Source organism: Staurois parvus, unplaced genomic scaffold (genome assembly GCF_062004578.1).
Source record: "Staurois parvus isolate SC_StPar_1 unplaced genomic scaffold, SC_StPar_1.0 ptg000032l, whole genome shotgun sequence".
NCBI lineage: Eukaryota > Metazoa > Chordata > Amphibia > Anura > Ranidae > Staurois > Staurois parvus.
In genome coordinates, this window is record NW_028317828.1 from 2,487,845 (window position 1) to 2,512,384 (window position 24,540).

Here is a 24,540-nt window from a genome sequence, read left to right on the forward strand (position 1 = left end):
ATGCCATTTTCTGCATAGTTACATTGCTCTAGCTTTGACCAATGTAACTTTTCATATATCATACATTTGAGATCTCTCTAGAAGCTAGAAATCACAGTAGTAGGTGTCACGATCGCATGATCGCCACCCTCAAGATGCAACAATCTCGCGACCGCGACCACCAATACGCCACGGTCGCGGCGTCAGACCCCAGACCTTCTCACCAAACTCGTGACCGAAGGACCGGCCGATCCAGACCGAGATGTGACGTGCGTAACAATGCCACACTCAGCTGCGCCCTGCACAACGATTGTCCAGCTAATGGAACGCAATCGACGCATCGGCAGCCTGAATGCGCTTGTTACTGGGTCGGGTTAATTACGCAACTAACTCTTCACTGCCACCACCCCTTTTTGTACAGAGAAAGGGGAAACTCTATCAAATATACACTGTAATGCTTGAAAAGTCGCCAATACGGTCACCGCAGGCCGATTGGGCAGAGGATTAAACAAACACAGTAGCGTCTCTTCAAAAGGCAGGAATATGTAAATTGCAATTAAGCGCTTTAGAAACAGTTTAACACTTTCAGAAAGAAAGATTTATTACTAAAAGAGTCAAACAGGTGCAATAAAATATTTACAAAGAAGATGTGACTAAGATATATATATATATATATATATATATACACAAAGAATCATAGCACAGCAAGGAGATAACAGGGAGAAGTTAAAGGGTTAAGTTACTTGCCATTTAAGCCTTTGAGGTAAGCAGGTCCAAGTTGCAGAGCGAAAGGGTCTTTGATCTCCCTATGTTACGATGGAAAGATAGGAGATGTCTTCAAATTTTTCTTCTAGGCCTGCTAGCCTGTGTTTTAAAGTCCCCCAGCAGGGGAGTGGCTCTGAGTAACTGGCCAATCTCTGTTTAGGGAGGAATTGGCAGGCGAAATCCGAAATCAGAACCAGCATCTTTCATAATTCATATTCTGGCCTATAACTTTCCAGCTGCACAAGCGACAAACTTTCCGTGGGTATTTTATTCGGCACATAAGTCTAAGGATCATTTAGAGATGAATTATGAAATTGTACATTACACGGTGTACGAGTTCTATGTTTTGGCTTCCCTGAGCCTGCGAAATTAGTGGAGTGACCTACTAAACGATTCGCCGGTTCACCGCCCATCCGATGATAAGTCTGGTTTTTATGTATGTCTCTCATATTCCAAGATAGGGGAAAACTGGATCTTTTAAAAATGTTATCTGGTTTGTGCTTCTGCGGAATGCCTTGAACTCTTGAGAAGGCTCTGTTATCTTTCCCCGAGGTGTGAAGTCACACAGGTTCTTTGGACAGAGAGGCTGAGCTGAGCCTCTCTGAGAGGCTCTGTCTCTGTGGGGGGGGGGGGGCTTTGTAGCTCTGGGCCCCCTGGTGCTCTACCTGCCATTCACTTTTAACATATATACATCTGTCACTGTGCCTCTCACCAAGGCAGGGGGAAGGAGGATAAAGGATTACTTTTAATAAAAAGGGGGACTCTGCGTCCATCTCTGATGAGCAAGTTTGCTACACACAGTTGCAAGGGAGGGAACTACAATTTCCCTCCTGACGCAACCGACCTCTGCCCCGAGGTTCACCGTGGATCGACCTGGTACCGCTGCACTGCGGGAGAACCAAGGTCCGTCTGAACCGGAATCTGTTCCCCCCCAGGAACACTGCTATGCCGACCAAGTGGGTGGTCACGGGTGGGCACCAGTCGGCTGTGGCTGTCCGAATACCGTAGCCACTGTCGGGGTGCCCACCTGTTCACAGAGCACTTCGGCTGAGGGGTGTCACCTGCTAACATATTATTATGTAGCTTCTTGTCGAGGTAAAGAAGGCGATTCCCCTCTCCCATCTTCTTCCTCGGGCCTAGGACTACATCTGGCCTGAAGGTAGTAGCACCTGTGTGCACCGGAACCGGACAGGCGAATTCTGGAACTCGCCTCCCAGTGGGGACCACAGGGACCTTCATCCAAGATGGACAGTCCTCGTTACCTGCTAGCATCCAGAACACCAGGTCCTCCAGGGTCCTGTCTGCTAGGTCAGTCACAGGTCCAGCTGAGCCATGATAGTTGCACCCAGGCATCCTACCGTGGCCAGCGGCAACCATGACTGATGTAACCTGTTTTTTGGCCTGGGGAGCGGACCAGGCCACAACTGCCTCAGCCTCCCCATGCCCAGATCTCTGGGGGTCTCTTCCTACCGGTGTGTTCCAAAACTGAACCACTGACCTGCCCCTCTGACAGTTACCCTTCTCGACTGTCAGGCTAGGCGCGGGCAGTTGGTTCCTGACTAGTGACAGGGGCCCAGGTTGCTCTTCCCAGACAGGGCCGAACACCGTAAGGCCCCTAAAGTGGGCAACTGCACCCAGTTCCACTCCGCATTGCGGGCCATTCCTGACCGCTGGAGAGGTGGTCGGTGCGTTCTCAACCCCAACTAGCTTCCCCGTGAATTCAGGCAAGCCACATGGGGTAGCGAAGGTTGGCTCGTCTTGAGCCTGCTGGGTTAGAGAAGGTGGCCCATACCCCTTGCTCAGGTCCATGATGGTAAAACAGCAGGCACCCTCCGGATGCTCCATGTCCTCATGGCTCCTGGGCATGGGGTAGGCCACAACCACAGGGCTGGCGTTCAGTTCTCCATGGCCCTCAGAAAGCCTGGTCATCATATCCTGCTTGAGGACCGAGACTACCGGGGATGCCCAGACTCTAGCTGACTCCTGGATTCCTGACTGTGCCATTCCCTTGGTCTCTGTGCCCCAGTCAGCCTGCACCTCCTGGATCCGGACACCATCTATCAGAGGCATTGCCAGCAGCTTCGGAACCTGAGGGGCAGGGAGGGGTGATTGGATCTGAGGACTGCAATCTCTGTAATCCATGCATCCACCCCAATAAGGCCCCTTGCACCCCCAATCCAAGCATGCTGTCTCTGCCTATGACATCTGTCTGTCTGCCTGTTGAAACACCATGATACATGAGATCAAATAACAGGCTTCCTGGCTCACACCCCCCAGTGAATAGGCCATTAGTCCTGTCAGGCCTGTGTTGACTCTTCCCAGTAGGGGAATTCACACCTAGCCCCAGGCTGAAATCCCCATATGAATGGCTTTCCAGAGCTGCCTTACTCGTGGGACTACAAGTCACAGCTAACTTACCTCTGAAGCTCCTTTGTGAATTGCTTTTCAATGCTGCTGGATGCGTGGAACTACAAGTCCCAGCCGGCTGTGGTGTGCCTTTCTTAGCAGGGCAACTCACAGCTAGCTGACCTCTGAAGCTCCATTGGGAATCCCTTTTCAGTGCTGCCGGAGGCGTGGAACTACAAGTCCCAGCCAGCTGCCTAGTCCTCTGCAAGGCCAATGGCTGTGCACATATCAAGGCACGATCCTTTGGGTCTGGGCAAGGAACAGGCCTATCCAGACCATCCCCTTGCTCAGTCCCCGGGGGACCGTACCTCTGCCCCCGTCACAGCACTGTGGGTGACCCCCAACAGTGAAATTACATCATTTGTCTCATCATGAATATCATACTCATTGTTAGCATTACCAACATTGCTGTCAACAATACAAACATTATCAATGACATTACTATTATTATTATTAATATTATACAGTATTTATATAGCGCCAAAGGGTATGCTCAGCGCTCTACAGTAGCAAGGGGGACAGAACATGAGACAAGACAGTAACAAACCAGTACACGAGGGGTTCGAGGGCCCTGCTCTTTCGAGCTTACAATCTGGGGGATTACTATCAATGTTACTGACATTATTAATATCACCCCCATTGTCATCACCACCATTATAACAGTCACATTTATAATATCAATGACACGTGAGTTCGATACCTCCCCAGGCAAGGAGATTTCTTCTTGTTCTCCAGCTAATGGAGAATCCTGTAGCCCCACTCCATTCCCAGCCCCCTCCCTCTGTCCATCCATAGGTGGCCCAGACATTACCCCAATATCTGTCCACAGTACCATGGCTTGTCCAGAGAGTTCCAGGGGGCCCTTCCGGGTCTTCTTGGCAGGGGCATAATACGAAACAAGAGTGCCTAGGTCAGCACCCAACAAAACAAGTGAGGGAATTTCCTCCGAGACCCCCACTGCCCTCATCCCCCTCCCCGCACCCCAGTCTAGGAATACCTTTGCACAGGGTATGTGTGAACGGGTCCCCCCAACTCCTGTGAGGGTAAGGAACTTTCCTGGGATGAGGTTCCGTGGCTCAATCAGCTCTGGCCGGATCAAGGTGACTTCTGCCCCGGTGTCCCTGAAACCAGTTACAGACCGGTTGCCCACGGTAACTTGCTGCAGGTTGGCGGGGGTTACCCGCATCTTCCTGCGAACGAAAAGCACAGAAGAAGAGTTGCTGGCCGGCTGGCCAGATGATGTCATCTGCTTCTGCTCAGGACACTGCATCCTGAGATGTCCGCTTTTCCCACAGGTGAAACATCTGCGGGTTTCAGGCTGGGATAGCTTGGCTCCAAGCACTGCAGTTGTGGGCGGAGGGGAAGCTTGACTCCCCGACGTAGGAGCGGTTGCTAGGGACGATTTCCCCCCTTTCCAGCCGTTTGGAGGAGCTTTGCGAGGGTCAGACACCCGTGTATGGACAAAGGTATCTGCCAGGTCTGCTGCAGCTTTAGTAGATGCTGGCTCCCTCTCCAAGACGAACTGTCTGACGTCTGCTGGGCAAATGTGCAAGAGTTGATCTCGTATCATGAGATCTTCCAAGGATTCATAGGAATCAGCTTTCAGTCCCTTAGTCCACTGTTGGAATGTGGTGCGTAAGCGACTCATCACATCCGTGTAAGAGTCCCCAGGTCCCTTCTGCATGGACCTGAACCGCTTGTGGTACACTTCCGGGGTCATCTGGTACTTCTGGATAATGGCATCTTTTAAGGCTTCATAGTCGTCGTCCTGCCCCTCTGGCATTTCAACAAACGCATCCAGGGCCTTGCCTCGTAGCCCTGGTGTCAGGTACCGAGCCCATTGTGTTTGGGGCTCGTGCCGGCGATCAGCTTCCCTCAGCACCGCCTTTCTCTCAGCCGCTCTTTCAGCTTGGCGTTCCGCAGCTTCTCTGTCAGCCGCTGCTTGGTGTTCCGCAGCTTCTCTGTCAGCCGGTCTGTCAGCCTGGCGGTCAAGGAACTGCAAGTATGCCATAGGATCCATCTCCATGACACGTTTCAGGGCTTCCTGCATCTGAGGAGAGTCTCTGCTGGTTACAGGCACTCCGGTGCTGGCCCGCTCAGGCAGGGGTGTGACGGTAACATTTGGTGATCTTCCAGTGTCAGTCTCTGTATGCCCATCCTGTGAGGCCGTCTCTGAGCCACTGGAAATGTGAGTAGCGGGAACCCCTTCAGGTTCAAGTTCCCCCAAGTTCTGATCTGCTCAGATATCATACTCCACTAGATCACTAATCAAATCCTTGTGAGGTACATTCTACCTTCAAATCACCTTTGCTCATTTTCTCGTATTCTGCTACACCAGGCATAATTGCAAGCAAAGATAGAATAGGAAAGTAGGAAAAGGAAGGAGCTGTTGCTATATGTCTATATATATATATATATATATATATATATATATATATATATATATAAAATATGCACCGCTTGTTTCTAAGGACTGTTTCCACAAAGGTTACAATCCTTTAGTGCAGCGCCAATTTTTAACACCGCACTGAAGCTCTTAATGCAATTATCCCACGTACGCTGCCAGCCAATATGTCACGATCGCATGATCGCCACCACCAATCTCATGACCGCGACCACCAATACATCACGATCGCGGCGTCAGACCCCAGACCTTCTCACCAAACTCATGACCGAAGGACCGGCCGATCCAGACCGAGATGTGATATGCGTAACAATGCCACACTCAGCTGCGCCCTGCACAACGATTGTCCAGCTAATGGAACGCAATCGATGCATCGGCAGCCTGAATGCGCTTGTTACTGGGTCGGGTTAATTACGCAACTAACTCTTCACTGCCACCACCCCTTTTTGTACAGAGAAAGGGGAAACTCTCTTTATCAAATATACACTGTAATGGTTGAAAAGTCGCCTGTCCAATATGGTCACCGCAGGCCTATTGGACAGAGGATTAAACAAACACAGCAGCGTTTCTACAAAAGGCAGGAATTTGTAAATTGCAATTAAGTGCTTTAGAAACAGTTTAACACTTTCAGAAAGAAAGATTTATTACTAAAAGAGTCAAACAGGTGCAATAAAATATTTACAAAGAAGATGTGACTAAGATATATATATATATATATATATATATATATATATATACACACACAAAGAATCATAGCACAGCAAGGAGATAACAGGGAGAAGTTAAAGGGTTAAGTTACTTGCCATTTAAGCCTTTGAGATAAGCAGGTCCAAGTTGCAGAGCGAAAGGGTCTTTGATCTCCCTATGTTACGATGGAAAGATAGGAGATGTCTTCAACTTTTTCTTCTAGGCCTGCTAGCCTGTGTTTTAAAGTCCCCCAGCAGGGGGGTGGCTCTGAGTAACTGGCCAATCTCTGTTTAGGGAGGAATTGGCAGGCGGAACCCAAAATCAGAACCAGCATCTTTCATAATTCATATTCTGGCCTATAACTTTCCAGCTGCACAAGCGACAAACTTTCCGTGGGTATTTTATTTGGCACATAAGTCTAAGGATCATTTAGAGATGAATTATAAAACTGTATGTTACACGGTGTACGAGTTCTATGTTTTGGCTTCCCTGAGCGTGCAAAACTAGTGGAGTGACCTACTAAACGATTCACCAGCTCACTGCCCATCCGATGATAAGTCTGGTTTTTATGTATGTCTCTCATATTCCAAGATATGAAACATAGGGGAAAACTGGATCTTTTAAAAATGTTATCTGGTTTGTGCTTCTGGGGAATGCCTTGAACTCTTGAGAAGGCTCTGTTATCTTTCACCGACATCTGTCACTGTGCCTCTCACCAAGGGAGGGGGAAGGAGGATAAAGGATTACTTTTAATAAAAAGGGGGACTCTGCGTCCATCTCTGATGAGCAAGTTTGCTACAGTAGGCACCTATACTACAGTAATCCGCTAGCTCATGGATCTTGTGCCTCTGATTGGATGAGATGGAGAGGCAGGGTGGTGATGTCAGAGAGAATGCTTTGCATTCATCGAGAAAAATGCAAAGCATTCCCTGATTGGCGCTCATGCTGACCTCCTGTGTTCAATGCAGCAGGTCAGCCACTTGGCATGGTACTAAGAAGCAAGTGGAGATCACTGGAGAAGCAGTGCCTACAAGCTGGACCCATGTAACTAAGTAAAAAATGCCATACCTGAAATTCTTCTTTAAATAAATCAAAAACCTACATATACAGAACCCTAGACCCACAGCTGATCCAGAGGAAAGCAAAAACCAATTAACAGCATTGTCCAGTTTGCTTCAGCAGAGCAACAAACGTTCTTCCTGATTCCCTAAGGCATTTGGATATTTCCTGGCTCAACAATCTATTGTGTTAGCTAGATTATGGGGTAGTCTATTCGGCTCTTAAGCTGCCCATACACTAATAGATTTTAGAACAAATGTTCATAAGCATATTCTTACAAACAATTGTATGAAAATTCTCAGTACTGTTAATGATCAATTCTATTTGAAGTTTCAAAATCTGGCTTGCTTGTACCATTCAATTTGGAATTTCCTGAATAAAAAAAGCACATTTATTGTTTATTTGAGAACTTTTCTATCCTACTCCATCTTTCTTTGTCACTATTATTAAAAATAAATGTTGAGTTGACCACACTATTAAAACAATACATTTTGAATACAGCTTTGCTGTAAAGAAATCTTTCTGTATGCACTGGAGGTTTGCTGATTACCTTGATTCGCCTTGTGAACTAATAATTATATTATCTAAAAATGATTTTCATATCCTAAAAAATTGTGTGAAAATTGGCATATTATGAGGTTGTGCTTTTTAAGAATGTAATAGGCTTTAAAAAACTCCCGAGGATGACAAAAAAATCCTAGAAACTATCCTGGACCTGTTCTTGTTCCAAAAATGGTCTTTCTTAGCTTCATTATTTTACATTTTTTCACAGAAATTTTTATTTCTGTGAAAAAAAAAAAAAAAAAGAATATTAAAAGACAGCACATAAATGAGAATCAAGCACAAAACCACTCCCAAACCTCCCTAAAAAATAGAAGCTACACAGATTCTGACAAAAGGTTCTTGGCCTACTAGAAAAGTTATTTCAGGCTGAGATCTTTTAGACCCATTGTTCTGAAATATAACTCCGAAGTATAGCCATGTTCAGTAATCATAGATGATGGCCGTAATGCTCCTGAACTGGCAATCTAATATTTGTGTTATATACTAGGAATGGCTACTGCAAGTAAATAACTTTATGGTCAGAAATATTTACCTATCTGTACAGCCCTTATGAAAAGTGATAAGGCCTCATTCCAGTTGCATCGACTTATCATATATCTGCTAGCTGTTTCTCTCCATAAAGTTATTATGCTGTTGGATGACCATTGGGCAAATCTCTAGAAATGTGTCAGTCTAGAGCAGGGTTTCCTAAAGGGATCAGTATTGACTCCCAAGGGTTGATGGGACTATCCAAGGGGGTCAATAAAATGGCTGGGGGTCGATAGGGGGTCAGTAAATTGAGGTCAATAATTGGTCAAAAATGATTGAAGTTTGGTTGGAGTCAGCTAATGTTTTGAGGACTTTGTAGAACTCCACGCCAGTCCCTGGTCCTGAAAGTGAGATGGCTGGCAGCGAAACAGTGTTGGTAGGATGGTTAGATGCCATGTGTTGTCTCTATCTGCTGCATTTTTTTTTTCTTCATTTGGCCTAGTTTTCCAGCTTGATTTGCATTGTGTGTCTGTGACCTCCTGTTCTTCCCCTCCTGGGAAGGATATACCAACATGTTCACACAACTCTGTTGGAAAGCCAGTGAATACATCCACCTCAATCTACGTTAGAGAGCCACTGTGTTATCTATAGCTATAGATGTTGTGCCATAGAGCTGATTACTATCCATTTAGTAAGTGCAGATACAAAGAGGAAGCTTCAATGTTATACTTATCTATTTGTAGCACCCTCCTAGTTAGGTGCTAGAAAGGTTAGGTAAATTTAGTTCTTTAGCTCCTCTGTAATCAGTGGAGCAGCCTATTATTGCTTTGGGTTGCTCCGGTTGTGGGTTTTACTGCTTCCCTCTGCCTTGTACATAGTTCTGGAAAGTAGTGGGCTGGGAGAGTCAACAGCCTGAATATTTATGTGGTCCCAGCCACTTCCTGGGGGAGAGTGACCAGTAGGTGGCTGGGAGAGTGCATAAATAGTTTGAGGCATGAATCAGAGGTGTTCTTGTCTAGGAGAGGTTCCCAGCCTGAGTGGCTGCTACCCTTATGGCCAGCCACTCTGTGGCTCTACCTGTGTTCATTGAGATCCCAGCTCTGGAAGAGCTGGGGAGGGGGCTGTTTGCTAAAGTCTTTGGAGCTGATCAAGGTATTCACTGAGGATCCGGTCTGGAGAGTTCACTGAGAGAATGCCTGACTGATATTGGAAGGAGGTATCCAAGTATCCAGGGGCATTGTGAGTACAGACCTCGGTGTGGGATCCTGGTGACTGTTGTTGCTACTATCCCTTATGCATCAATAATAGTGGCTACCTGGCCTGAGAGATTTCTGGTGGGGTCTTGGTGCTGTCCATTTCTTTGGGCCTTTGCTAAAAGACAATCCTATGAAGTAGGGACATAATGGAGAGTGTCCTGTGATCATTGTTCAGCTTTCATGAAGTATCCCACAGCTCCCTAAGCTCTATTCAAGTTATTCAGCAATAAAGTTTAAAATAAGGCAACCCCTAGACTATTCATTGAGCCAGAAAAGTGACTGCTGCTGTGTGCCTGGCTGCTGTTGCACCAAACTGCAAAAAGGACCTCGGACAAATCAACGACCCCTTCGAGGGTGAGCGCTACATATTATTGATACCCCGAGGAAGTCACGAGACCACGTGACGTAACGCGTAGGCACGCTGATACGCAGCTTCCGGTTTCCGGAGTGATGCACTTCCGGTACGGGACGCCATTTTCAAACTCCCAGGAAGTAACACATGAGTGTAGTTTACCCATGCGGGGAGAGGAAGACGCTGTACACAAATGTGAGTTGCTTCTTGTTGTTTTTTAAATAAAAACTTTGCTAAATTTGAATTACTACACTATGGAAGATCTCTTTTTTGGGCTCATTATCATGTGAGTGAGAATTTGCAGAGGATCGTTGTAGAGGACCCTATAAGTCATAAAGGTGAAGGTGTGGAGGAGGCCAAATAGGAGGACAGCCTGTGAGTTACCAACCAGGATTGTTGAGGATCCAGGGTGATCCTAAAGGCTTGTAGGCCCCTAGGGGTTGCTGAAAGGAGGTGAGGAGGCACTGCAGCTGGAGTGGAAGAGTGTGTTTACACGAGTGGCACTAATGACACACTGCATGTGTATAAAAGCATCACCTGAATTATATTGCTTTATATATTTTTTATTATTTGAACATTGAACTATGGATTAGTTTAAATTGAAGTGGCATGATCACATGGTACATGTTTTTGAAGTGGCACTATCACAGGATATATGTTTAGTAGCAAAATATGAAATAGCACTATTATGATATATGTTTTATAAATATTATTTATGAATTAAGTGGCACGTGTGAAGGGCACTAAGAGGATTAGGGCACTGTGAAATCTATCACAAGGTTTATATATTTTAGTTTCACTATTCACATAAAGATTGATTTGAATTTGCTTTTTATGACTGAGTTTATTAGCGCTACACTAGTTTAATATTCATTTGTGCACTGTTTTGGTATCAGTTTGAGTGTAACCAGCTGAAAGGTAGGGGGGTGGGGTCCATAGAAGCGCAGGAGGATTTATAACAAGTATAAAATATTATTTGTAATACTCTTATTATTAAAATACTTAGATATTATAAATGCTTGGTGGTTGATGAGCAATCCGAAACATCATTAAGGAGTGGAGATAAAGCATTTTTGGACATCTGGTCTAAATTATATTTTTGCAGGAGATCCATTCTTTATGGCAGGGCTTGAAATTTCCACTCACCTGTTTGCATTGGCAAGTGGAAATTATGGTGGGGGCGAGTGTGTCCCCAGGGCCATCTTGCTGAGCATGCTTGGAACTCAGGGCCGGATCTGTCACTCGCACTGGGAGCCTTCAGACTGCTCAATAGTTGAGCAAAATGAAAGCAAAGGGTGTGTGTTGTGCTCTCTGCCTCCCCCTAGAGTGCAGTACCCGGCTCTGTGAGTGAAGGTAACGATATACTGCAAATTTTTATAGGGCTGTGTGTGAGTGTGTGTATTTGTATGTGTATTTGTGTGTGTGTGTTTGTGTGTGTCTGTGTGTATGTACGTGTGTGTGTGTGTGTACATGTGTGTGTGTACATGTGTCTGTGTGTTTACATGTGTGTGTACATGTATGTGTGTGTGTGTGTTTGTGTGTATGTACACATCTGTATGTACATGTGTATGTGTGTGTGTATTTCTGTGTATGTACATGTGTCTGTGTGTATGTACATGTGTCTGTGTGTGTGTATTTCTGTGTATGTACATGTGTCTGTGTGTATGTACATGTATGTGCGTCTGTGTGTGTGTGTACATGTGTCTCTGTACGTATGTGTACATGTTTCTGTGTGTGTATGTGTGTGTGTACATGTCTGTGTGTGTGTGTACAGGTGTCTGTTTGTGAGTGTGTATGTACATGTGTCTGTACGTAAACCTACATGTATGGGTGGTTTGGTCAGGTTCAGGATTATGTGGTTATTATGGGTGGTAGAGTATGGGGCATTTGAGGTATTGCTGGGTTGGATAGTAGGTAGGATATGCTTGGTAGAGTTATGGTTTTGTGAGTGAAAGATTATGGGAGGTTATGGTTGTATGCGGTGCATGGTCTAAGTATGATGGAGTGTTTAGGGGGACATTGGAGGCCCTGATGTAATGTGGGGGGACTCTGGGGACCCTATCTAATGTGGGTAACATTTAACAGTGTAATTTCATGAAATAATTTACGAGAGCGTGTTTAGGGGCAGAATTAAGGGTGTAGCAGGGTAGGGGTTGGGTGGGGCAACTGGTGGCGAGTAACTCTTAAGGTTTGGCTAGTAGCTCAGGACTTGAAATTTTAATCCCTGCTTTATGGTCCTTGCAGACGGGCACCTGAACATGTTTAATGTAAATGTCAGAGTCTTTTTCCGGGTGGGCAGCCCAGGTGCAGCGTACAGCCTCCCATAAACATGAATGACTGTGTGCTGCTGTACTCGGGTGGTGCTATCAAAATACGAGTACAGCATACAGATGTATAAAAAAGAAAACTTTCTATTTTTTGCATATGCCCATACCCTGTACTTGTGTTTTTCATCTCATATCCTAATACAGCAGCACATAGCCTTTCAAAGAACAAAGAAAGTGATGTCCTGACTGTTTTGTTTGGTAGAGGTGCATTAATCATTAAAGTGGCTGGACATATTTATAAATCTGATGATAGATAACATAGTTCCCATATGCATACTGTATGTGTATTTTGCAGTTTGCCTGGACCTCGGCTTAAAAAGAAAACACTATCCCCCCAGAAAATCTTTCTAGAACACAAATAATGGCTTGAGCAATATTCAGCTCTTGAAAACTTCCTGCCATGTGCAACATGTGAACATATACAGCATAGGACATCAAAGAAAGGTCCAAATGTTTTTTATCAAAGAAAATAAAAAAATATATATTAAGGTGTGTACACTTGTAAAATGTCTGTGGTTTTCAAAGAACATAGTACTATGTAAAGATCAAGCTATTGGCAAACAATAATCTTCTACGAGCATGAATAATCATGATTAGGTGGCTATAGAGCCTAGAGGCTCCTAGTTTTGACTTGGTAGAGACTTTTTTGGTTAACCATATGTAAGCCATTACCATAAATCCCCCTCCCCAGTCTATGTATATAGATGGACTGCTATAAATGTTAACTTTTTTCTTTTTTTTACCTTTTGTTCCCTTACATGAATGTCACTTTGCATCTACATGTAATTTTCACAGTAGTAAAAGAAAGGCACATACCTGAAACCACACCACACGCCTCCTCTGTTAATTCAAGGATCCTCTATGATTTTCAGTGGGCGAACTTAAGATCGTCATTGCAGCCACCTATGCTTTTTTATTTAATTCTCTTCCTGTAAACTTCCAATCTGTATCTCTTTATAATAAATTAGTTAAATATGCTAAGGGATATGGCTCTGCTAACGTGAGGATTCTGGGATTTGTATCTGTGGTTTCTTAGCAACCTGAGCTTCATCTCCAAGGCTCCCATCCATAATGCTCCCACTAGGGAGACTTGCATCTGTACAGTGAATGGTAGATGTAAGGTTAACTCTTGAGGAAATGTAATTAATGCTTCCTTGAAAGAAAATCAGGTTCACATGCGCACAGCTAGATCTGGCTATACACACATCAGATTCATGCTGAATCGGCCAAAATTCACTCCATGGGTGGCCCTGTTGGCAACAACTAGGTCAACAAAAATCAGTTGAAAAAAGGAGCTGGGTGAAAAATGGTTAGCTGAGTCAGATGGAGGCACTGTCCAGGTATCCAGAATACAATAACCCACAGCAGGGAATATAGCCATCCATTCTGAATAGCATGGGTGTAGGAAACTGTTCAGATTCTTTTGTTCAGCCCGCAGGCTGTACATGTGTGGCCAGCTTTATAGCTTGACCATTGTTTTTGTTCAGATAATACCTAAGCATTAAAACAATCCTTGTCTATCTGTCGCTAAAATTGCTGCTCCTCAAGTCTCGTTAAAGCCTGGTACACATAGGCAGTTTCTTGTCATTCAACCCAGCGGACTGAACAAAAAAAAACTGAGGAGCTTATTGAACTAACTATGCAATGTTAGTACAGCAGTCTCCCCACTGAGCTATTGTGTTCTGACAGGGGGACTCAGGATCGGATGCCAGTCGGCTGCTATTTTTCCAGCATGCCCACTCAACAAAAGCCAGATGCTTGGCTGGCTTCTGTCAGACAGGTTGCTGTACACATGGGCCAAATGTCATCCAGTTTCTGTTGAACCAGCCGATATTCGGCCCATGTGTACCAGGCTTAAGTTTAAGACTGCAAAAAAAAAAAACCTGTCCAAAGTGAGGGAAATTAATCTAGTGGTGGCCATGTACAGAACACCATACACTCGAAGCGGAACTAAAGTCTCCATACTTATCTGTCCAATGGTCTTGCACTGGCATTTTTTCTGAGTGCTGGTCTGCCATCCTTTTTCATGGGTGAGCGGGAGATGACGTCATTCCTGCACATGCACAGGAGCCAATCCTTCCGGCAACTGGAGACTGGCCCGGCACTGTAACCTGACCTGCGCATGCACAGCTCAGTTTACAGTGCCGGAGGAGATGGCGAGCAGGGAGGTAGGGGCATTTTATTGCAGAAGAGACAGTGCATGGTTTTTACAATGGGACTTTAGTTCTGCTTTAACTATCATATTTATTAATCTGCATTCCTATGATTGGATTTTCTATCCAGACCAATCAAAATAATTTAAATGAAATCAAAGTCGATTAATGACACATTAGGGGGCTTATGTATAAAAAGTTTGCTGAATGAATGTGACACATATACACACAGTTCCAACAAGCTCACCTGGGGGTGGGGGGTGGTGGGACATAAATTGCAAAGCATCACTAATTCTGTAAAGTTAATACTTCCAGCCACCTCCATTCCACTGTAGAGTACTCTAGGATGCTGATTTTTTTTCTGTAATGCAAATATCAACCAGTTTAAATGATCCTGGTATGCCCCTTTCTATGTCATGCACGTATTGGTTATGCAGGTCACCCATGGCAGTGAGCCATTAGTAAAATGCATGAGGTCAGAGACGGCAGGCCAGGGCCAGAAATTATGGAAGCTCATGGGTATTTGTATTACAGACCAGTAATCTGGGCTTCAAGTGCTCCAGTGTGCTCTACAATGGGGTGACCAAACATTTCCAGTAAAAGTTCAGTTTAGGAGACTGTCCTAAAAAAGTGCCTCTGACTTCATGTCCGATTAAACATTAGCATCTCTGATTGTAAGATAATCCATCCAGTTAAAAAAAATGGCACTCCAGTCTATATGGTAATCAACAATGTACTGTAACTGTTCTCTCTCATTTACTGCCTGTGCCTGGTTGGGTAGGGTTGGGGGGGGCAACTCGACTGTATTTCATGATGTTACCTGCCCTCCCGGCTTGTGCAGAGTTATCATAGGATGATGGAAGAGATGTCACCTTGCTCCTGCAGTTGAGCAGAGATATTTGTGTGGCTGTAGTGGTAAGTTAAGTTAGTAAACTGCGATAGCAGGCAGGGGTTTATTTTTCAGATGGCGGTATACATATTTCTGATGAGATTTCTTTATGAATTGAAGTCACGGTGTGGACATGCCAGTAACGTGATTCTATGAAAAAAAGAACTGTTATACATACAAAAATGGAAAGCTACACATTGGAGAGTGAATAAATTTATTAGTGGTTTGAGATTTTATGGCACCATCGCCGGGATGCTACATTGATGGAATATGCAGTCCCTATTTAATGAGCATGCAAATGCATATGCTACACTTTTCTGTGGGAACTATTACACCTTGATGGAAGGAGTGATGTCTGAGTTATATGTGCTGTATGGAACATATCACTAGAGCATGTGCAGCAATGGGATCATGCTAATACTGATTACCAGTGAATGCATAGCATGTGTGACATAGCAACCACTCTATCATCTGTGCCCCATCCACCCCAGATTCTGCAGGACTGTTCATGATTTTAGCACAACCCCTGCAGATCCAGGTTGTGTTCTGGAGTCGAGTGTTAGTGCACTTTTTCTAGCACCTTGCTCCAATTCTATACAGACTGGTGGAGTGATCTCATGCCTGACAGTCCACATAGTCCTGGCAGCAGGAGGTTGAGAGCAGCAGCGTGGACATCTGGGGCTTCTGTACAAGGTAAGTTTTTCCACTGACATCAATGTTTACCCCACATCCTCCACTACACTATTTTTCCTCCCTACCTCCACAGGGTTCTACTGGTCCTCCCCTCCCCCCTGCAGGGTATAATTGTTCTCTCCTTCCCACCAAAGGGCAGTATTGTTTCCCCCACCCTACTTCTGGGTACTGCACAAATTTCTCCCCACCCTCTGAGCATTAATGTGAGTGTAGGGAAGACAACAAAGCGGAAGGAATTTGTAAAGAGAAACCTCCAGGTCAGTTGACATTCTGGTTCAGTGGATTCTAAACTAACCAAACCTTTCTCCTAATGGCATTTTGATTGGAAAATGTCTTTGTGGCTGAAGCCTGGTTTGGAGCTGGGATATCTCCTCAAACGATACAACAGTACTTTTCAAATAGTGGGCTAAGGAGAGGTTGCCTGAGAACATTTACCCTGCTGAGTTCCCAATGAGCATGCAGCTTCTTTGTGGCCTCATTGGGTGGAAAGTGTATAGGTCTTTACTCTGTAGGTGAAAATAACCTCCTAAAAAGACCCATGTTTATTATATGAACTATAGCAAACAAGATGTAGAGCAATGGTGGCATTGCCTCCCCTAATGGATTCAAATTTCTGCAAGTAACCAATTTGGTGACCTTGGAGACTGGGCAGGAGATGCCTGCACAAGCATTTTGCAGCTAAAACAGCTTCAACTCTTCCGGGAAGTCTGTTCACAAGGTTTTGGAGTGTGTCTGGAATGTTTGACCATTCTTCCAGAAGCACATTTGTGAGGTCAGGCACTGATGTTGGATGAGAGAGCCTGGCTCTCAGTCTCCGCTCTAATTCATCTCAAAGGTGTTCTATTGGGTTGAGGTCAGGACTCTGTGCAGGCCAGTCAAGTTCCTCCATCCCAAACTCGCTCATCCATGTCTTTATGGAACTTGCTTTGTGCACTGGTGTGCAGTCATGTTGGAACAGGAATGGGCCATCCCCAAACTGTTCCCACAAAGTTGGGAGTATGAAATTGTCCAAAATGTCTTGGTATGCTGACACCTTAAGAGTTCCCTTTACTGGAACGAAGGGGCCAAGCCCAACCCCTGAAAACACCACCATAATCCCCCATCCACTAAACTTTACATGACACAATGCAGTCAGGCAAGTACTGTTCTCCTGGCAACCGCCAAACACAGACACATCCATTGGATTATCAGACAGAGAAGCCTGATTTGTCACGCCAGAGAACACGTCTCCACTGCTCTAGAGTCCAGTGGCAGCGTGCTTTACACCACTGCATCTGGCGCTTTACATTGCCCTTGGTGCTTAGATGCAGCCGCTCTGCCATGGAATTCCATTCCATGAAGCTCTCTACGCACTGTTGTGCTAATCTGAAGACCACATGAAGTTTGGAAGTCTTTAGCTATTGACTCTGCAGACAGTTGGCGACTTCTGTGCACTGTGCGCTTCAGTTACTGACTCCACTTTGTCATTTTATGTAGCCTACTACTTCGTGGCTGAGTTGCTGTTGTTCCCAGTTGCTTCCAGTTTGTTATAATACCACTGACAGTTGACCATGGAATATTTAGTAGCAAGGACATTTCATGGATGGACTTATTGCACAGGTGACAAAGTATCACGGTACCTCACTTGAATTCACTGAGCTCCTGAGAGTAACCCATTCTTTCAAAATGTTTGTAGAAGCAGTCTTCATGCCTATGTGATTTATTTCATCCATCCATGGCCATGGATGGGATTGGAAAACCTGAATCCAATGATTTGGAGTATCCCAATACTTTTGGCAATATAGTGTATCTTATGGTAGCTGTTCTTAGGCAATACTTAAAAGTTTGAATAGTAATAGGTTCACTTTACAGAACATTTTGTCCACTTCCTTTGGGGCTCATCCTCGGGATGACAGGTCCCCTACAGGCTGTTTGGCTGTTTCACAACTGTAATATTGATGTAGATTAGCTTTGGTCAAAAATAACATCCTGTCTGAGTCACTAAATTTTAACTAGCAGTTGCTGAAAATAACAAGTGTTTTAGCTTAGTGAATTTCATCAAAACATACCCTTATAATGACCAGCCCTTTACTTACCATGCTTATATTCAGGTTCTGGCTCCTTTTATTGCTTATTCCTTTCTCCACAAGCTTCCGGACTCCTCAACACACCCAAGTGATATGTTTCCCTTTTTCTCACAGGTGCTCAGAAAGACCACATTAATGAAATAGAAATGGTTGGGCATGCAATCTGGCACCAGGTGTATGACCCTCCACTGTTAATCCTCGTGCGCAGTCAGCTGGGTTGGAGCACAGTGTCACTGCAGAGAGAACTGCATATAGTATTTCCAGAGTACTGTGCCTCCAGTGGGGTGGTCCTGTGCTTACAGCTGTTTGCCTGAATTTCCAACCCAGAGACATCTCTAGCCAGTCACCTGTGGAACTGATCCTGGGATCCCTCCAACCACTTGCCTGGACTACCAGACCCAGCCTACCTCACTATTATAGAGGGGGGCTAGCAGTTGCTCTTTACTTTAGTGTATGGTTTACTGAAGCAGTGATCCCTCCCTATATTCTGTTCCTTTATAATAGCCTTTCTAAACCTTTTTAACATGGAGAAACCCTTGAAATGGCTTTTAGGTGGCAGGAAACCCTTGCTAAGAAATGCCTTATTACATTGGTGATCAGTGAAGAAATTCCCCTTGCATTGGTGGTCATTGTAGGACCTCCTTAAATTGGTGATCAGTGGAATAGTTGCCATCTTACACTGGTGGTCAGTGATGAAGTTCCTACTTACTGTGGTAACCAGAGAAGGACCTCCTCTTAATCCTACAGGTTGGTAAAAAAGGTCACTGGTGTCAGTAGTTACTCACCTAAGAGTAAGAATGAGCAGTACACACCTGGGTTCAGTTCACAGAGGTTAGGCCAAACATAAGTTCAAAAGTATGGATGCTGAATCCGATGTCCATTGAAGTAAAATCTGTAAAATCAGCTTTTCCTATTTTTATGTTAATATCCAAGGAATCAGCAAAAAAGTGCAAAAGGGCTGAGCACTACCCCAAGGGACATGTACCAATGCAAAAAAACCTTTAAAATAATTTTCCAGGCAGCAGTGAATTTGATCATGCTAAATACAATAATGCTGCAATATTAAAAATACACAATTTCTTTTTATTTGAAAACCTGCTTTGAAAAAACAGCATAAAATTTTTGGTTTTGGGCTTAGTTATGCTTTAAAGTGACTGTCAAGAAAATAATTATCGGGGTGGTCATTGCTGACTTCTCCTTTTGAGATTTAGTTTTCTGGCTGTCTAGATGAAGCTTTACCTTCAATGCTTTCTGAGTCTCTGATCCAGAACAACTTTAGAAATAAGGAATTCTGACACTTTGATACTTATTGTTTTGGGTCTGTGATTGACAAATATTAAAACTGGCAATTGACAAATATTAAAGCTGGGCAACTAATATTTTCAAAAGTGGGCCAGTAATGGAAGTTTCCATAATTTTGCTCATGACAAACTACCGGTAATTTCATTATTTACATACAATAAATTATATTTGCCCATTCTGATGAACTGTAGCTAACTGTGCCATATAGGTACTGTATGTCTAAGGGTACTTACAGATTGCAAAGAAATCCCATTGTTTGTTATAGCTGAGTAGCTTGTATGGATTTTCAAGGCTGATTGGTACTATTCTCCAAAATAAAGTTGTGCCAGTGGTGTCTACTCCATGCACAGACTTGCACAACAGAGTGATGCATGTTTATACGTCTCTGCAAATGTTGGAGCCTCAGAAGTTGCTTGAATTCAAGATCATTAAATGAAGTGCTCCTCATGCCTATGCCTGACTTTAAAGTGAATATGTGCTTTTCCCACACAGGATCACATTTATTTAGCTTTCTGTAGCATTATATGTATGTAGACAGGTGCAGTTAGTCTTCCACCCTGCAAGTGGTCTAGTGCTATTGTTGCTTGGGAAGGCGAGTTTTGTGAGGGGATTCATTTCTTTGTGATTCTGTCTAGTGCCTCGAGAGGGAAAGTGGTCTGATTTGATACAGACAGTCATCTTGAGTGAGGGAACCCTTTACATGAGAAAACATAATTGTGACATGCTTCTGATTAGGGAACGGTCAGGGACAGGAATCTGCTTGTTAGGGACAGTATCTATAGTAGGGAGAGGTCCCAGAGGAGAATGGATAGTTTAGGGAGGCTCCTTCATTTCAGTCACTATGGTAATCGGTGCAGAGACTTGGAGCAGGTGGACTATGTAGAATCATATTTTCACCTTCCCAGATGGGACACTTCCCCTGGTAACTGAAGCCGCCTCCGGTAATATACCTTGTAAATGCTGGTACTGTATATTTTCTGGACTGAAATATGTCAATGCTAACAATTGTTGTTCTGTTACTACAAACAAGCTTACTCAAGATTTATATAAAGACAACAGTGCACTATAAGTGAGTGTGAGTGATTCCTCCCAAACAAGGTACCTAACCCAGGTCTCACCTACAGATTTACCGGTAATTTTCTTTCACTCCCCCATTGCCTTATTCAGCTGCTAGGTGGGAAGGAAGGTCCTTTGTAAGCATCAAATCGCTGGAGTCATAGCATACACAAGGCTACAAATTGCCATGTAACAGTGCTGATTGGCCCAGCACTGTCACATTCTGCTCTATAACCAGAAGTACAGAATATATCCTTCCATTCCGATCACTGAATAGAGAAATAGACGAGCGAAAGAAAGCAAAGTAAACATTGAGGGTTTATAGAGATTAAAGCAAGTCTGTTGCTTCACCTTGAATTTGCAAAGCAAGGCTTTGCCCTAAAGCAGTAATAGACTACTACATAGATATGCAAGCATCTAGCTGATCTCGGGGCATCACTGAAAGCCACCAAGACCTTGTTTACCCTTGTATTGCCCTCTGAAGAGCGCTCAATGTTGGAACAATCTTCAGAGGGTAAGGCGGCGCTATGTTACCTTCTCACTACTTGTTTTAATCTTTAAAACCCTGCATCGCATGCAGTTACGGTAGTATTGACCACCAAGCACAACAGTACAGATACATTTTGACATGCCACAATGCAACTCACTGAGACCCTCAACAATAATGACATGTGCTGCTCAAGGCTCCATCTCTTGAATGACACACTGCAAGGAGTGCCAACAAGGACAGAGCTCGTCCCAGCTCAAAAATCCAGTAGGGAAAGAAAGTCCTAAAAGTCACACATCACAGGCATATAACAACCTCAGCCTGGGCTCCAACCAGGTCACACCCCCTGGCCTGGTTGGAGCACGGTCTGAGGCTGTCATATACTATCTTATAGGGTTTTGCTGTGATGTGCAACCTTTAGGACTCAGTTTCCCTACTGGATGCCATGATGCAAATCATCGTGTATGCAGTATTTATATACCCCCAGCTGGTTCCTTTGCAACTTTAGGGGGAGCGGTTGCAGAGTAGTAAAAATGCAGCTCAGACGTATATTTTTATCGCTCCTCAACCACAAGTGTAAATGAGGTCTAAAGATAGACTTGAGTGATCACTTGTATTTAGACTGAGATGGGGAGGTTAGCTATGGCTTTTACCAGGTGATCAAATTTCATTGCCTGTCAATAGCTTATCCCCATTTTTTGTTTAACAATTGACTTCTGTCAAACAGGCAGGGCCATACATGGATTGAAATTTGTCTGGTCCCTGCTAAAGTGGTCACATTTCAATCCATCTCTGGCCAGATTTAGGGTGCATTATAACCTCAAAATCTTATCTTAAAGCATAGCTCCACCCACAAGGGCAATTTCGACTTTAACAACTCATCCCCCGCTTCCCTTGGCACCTTTGGGGAGGAGGGAGGAGCCTAGGGTATTGGAAGCAGAAGTTCTCCTCCCCCCGCAGTCTTCCGGGACACGTATAGACTGCGTAGCGCTACTTGCACATGCACAATGGACACGGCTGGGTGCCCACACTTAAGATGCCGCTGCCAGGGACAGAGGACGGCCAGCGAACCTGGCTCTGGTGAGCACACTGCTGGATCGAGGGACAGGTGAGTGGCTGTTTTTTAAAAGTCAGCAGCTACAGTTTTTGCAGCTGACTTTTATTTTTTCCACTGGAGATTGGAGCTCCACTTTATCCCCGCTGAAAATATCCAAATCAGAAGATTTTCATCATCATCTTTGTTCCCACATACAGTGCCTTGAAAAAGTGTTCATACCCCTTGGAATTTTCCACATTTTGTGATGTTACAACCAAAAACCTAATGTATTTTATTGGGATTTTATGTGATAGACCAACACAAAGTGGCACATAATTGTAACGTGCCCCCCCCCCCCCCCCCGAATCAATACTTCATAGAACCACCCTTCACTGCAATTATAGCTGCAAGTCTTTTTGGGGATGTCTCTGCCAGCTTCCACATTAGGAGAGGGATATTTTTGCCCATTCTTCTTTTCAAAATAGCTCAAGCTCTGTCAGATTGGATGAAGAGCATCTGTCAACAGCAATTTTCAACGCTTGCCACAGATTTTCAATTGGATTTAGGTCTGGACTTTGACTGGGCCATTCTAACACATGAACATGCTTTGATCTAAACCATTCCATTGTAGATCTGGCTGCATGTTTAGGGTCGTTGTCCTTCTAGAAGGTGAACCTCTGCCCCAGTCTCAAGTCTTTTGCAGACATTAACACGTTTTCTCCTAAGATTGCCCTGTATTTGGTTCCATCCATCTTCCCAGTCTCTGCTGAAGAAAAGCATCCCCACAACATGATGCTGCCACCACCATGTTTCACGGTGGGGATGGTGTGGTCAGGGTGATGTGTAGTGTTAGTTTTCTGCCACACATAGCATTTTGCTTTTAGGCCAAAAAGTTCAATTTTGATCTCATCTGACCAGCGCACCTTCTTTCACATGTTTGCTGTGTCCCACATATGGTTTCTCATGAGCTGCAAAAAGGACTTCTTATGGCTTTCTTTCAACAATGGCTTTCTTCTTGCCACTCTTCCATAAAAACCAGATTTGTGGAGTGCATGACTAATAGTTGTCCTGTGAACAGATTCTCCCACCTGAGCTGTGGATCTCTGCAGCTCCTCCAGAGTTACCATGGACCTCTTGGCTGCCTCTCTGAATAATAATCTCCTTGCCCAGCCTGTCAGTTTAGGTGGATGGCCATATCTTGGTAGGTTTGCAGTTGTGCCATACTCTTTCCATTTTCAGATGATGGATTGAACAGTGCTCTGTGAGATGTTCAAAGCTTGGGATAGTTTATTTATAACCTAACCCTTCTTTAAACTTCTCCACAGCTTTATCCCGACCTGTCTGGTGTGTTCCTTGGCCTTCATGATGCTGTTTGTTTACTAATGTTCTCTAACAAACCTCTGAGGGCTTCACAGAACAGCTGTATTAATGCTGAGATTAAATTACACACAGGTGGGCTCTATTTACTAATTAGGTGACTTGTGAAGGCAATTGGTTCCACTAGATTTAGTTAGGGGTATCAGAGTAAAGGGGGTGAATACAAATGCACGCCACACTTTTCAGATATTTATTTGTAAAAAAATTTGAAACCATTTATCATTTTCCTCCCACTTCACAATTATCTGCCACTTTTGTGTTGGTCTATCACATGAAATCCTAATAAAATACATTTACATTTTCGGTTGTAACATGACAAAATGTGGAAAATTTCAAGGTGTATGAATACTTTTTCAAGGCACTGTAGTTAGAAGTTGTTAATTGGTCACAGATAATCTGCTACTATATGAGTAGCTGTAGGTATTCTCTCACCTATTTTTGTATTGTCTTCACAGAATCCAACAGAGGAAGAAGTAAACAGCGCATCTCCTCTGAACACAGCAGGTAAGGTCAGCCAGCCCCAATTAGTAAACCAATGGCACAAACCTCAAAGCTTCTTCTGTGTTCAGCAAGGGTGTGAACTTGTGAAATTCTGTAATTATGTTATGGTTTAACACAATGGGCTATTCAGGTTTAAATTGTTCATAGCTAAAGTTCAGCCAAGCAGCATATTGTTCAAATATGCTTTAAGACATTGCACGGAGAGAATTTACATTGAAAGCATTTTTTGTCACGTGTATCAATGCCTCATATGTCAGTACTATGCAATGATTCATGATTGTGAAGTCATTGCCTGCAAAAAGCATTGTCAGCCCTGTGCATGGTTTTCCCTGCAGAATTTAATACATTCCCTTCCTTTTGCTTTGAACGTGAGAAGAAAGGGAGGTGTACTGCAGTCCAACGGAAGAGAATTTATGCAGGACTGAAACCGATGCTTGGGATATCAATGTAATAGGAACAGCATTGTCGGCTCACTACAGGGAGTTAGGATGACTGTGTTAAATCAGCAGTCTCTATCTATATGATATATTCTATTCCTTTTTAACATTAGCTGCCTTCCCTACAGGTGTTCGTTGAGACTCCTTTTTAACAATAAACCAGATCCTCCTGAGACTCATTCTAAGTAAAACACAGTAGACCTTCAAAATCTGTCCTGTTGAGCTTCTGTGCTGCTCTTCACTAATTTGACTTGAAGTGATATAAAACTATTTCTA

General features: G+C 44.1%; 1 protein-coding gene across 2 annotated transcripts in view; it reads left to right on the plus strand.

Moving 5' to 3' along the window:
- LOC149470742 (transmembrane protease serine 4-like) overlaps positions 1-24,540 on the plus strand; it is a 165,215-nt gene that overhangs the window by 27,836 nt on the left and 112,839 nt on the right. For both annotated transcript variants that reach the window (XM_089660883.1, XM_089660882.1), the window contains exon 2: positions 23,782-23,830. In XM_089660883.1, coding sequence (XP_089517009.1) covers positions 23,782-23,830 — 49 coding nt within the window. The remainder of the gene's footprint in view (positions 1-23,781; positions 23,831-24,540) is intronic.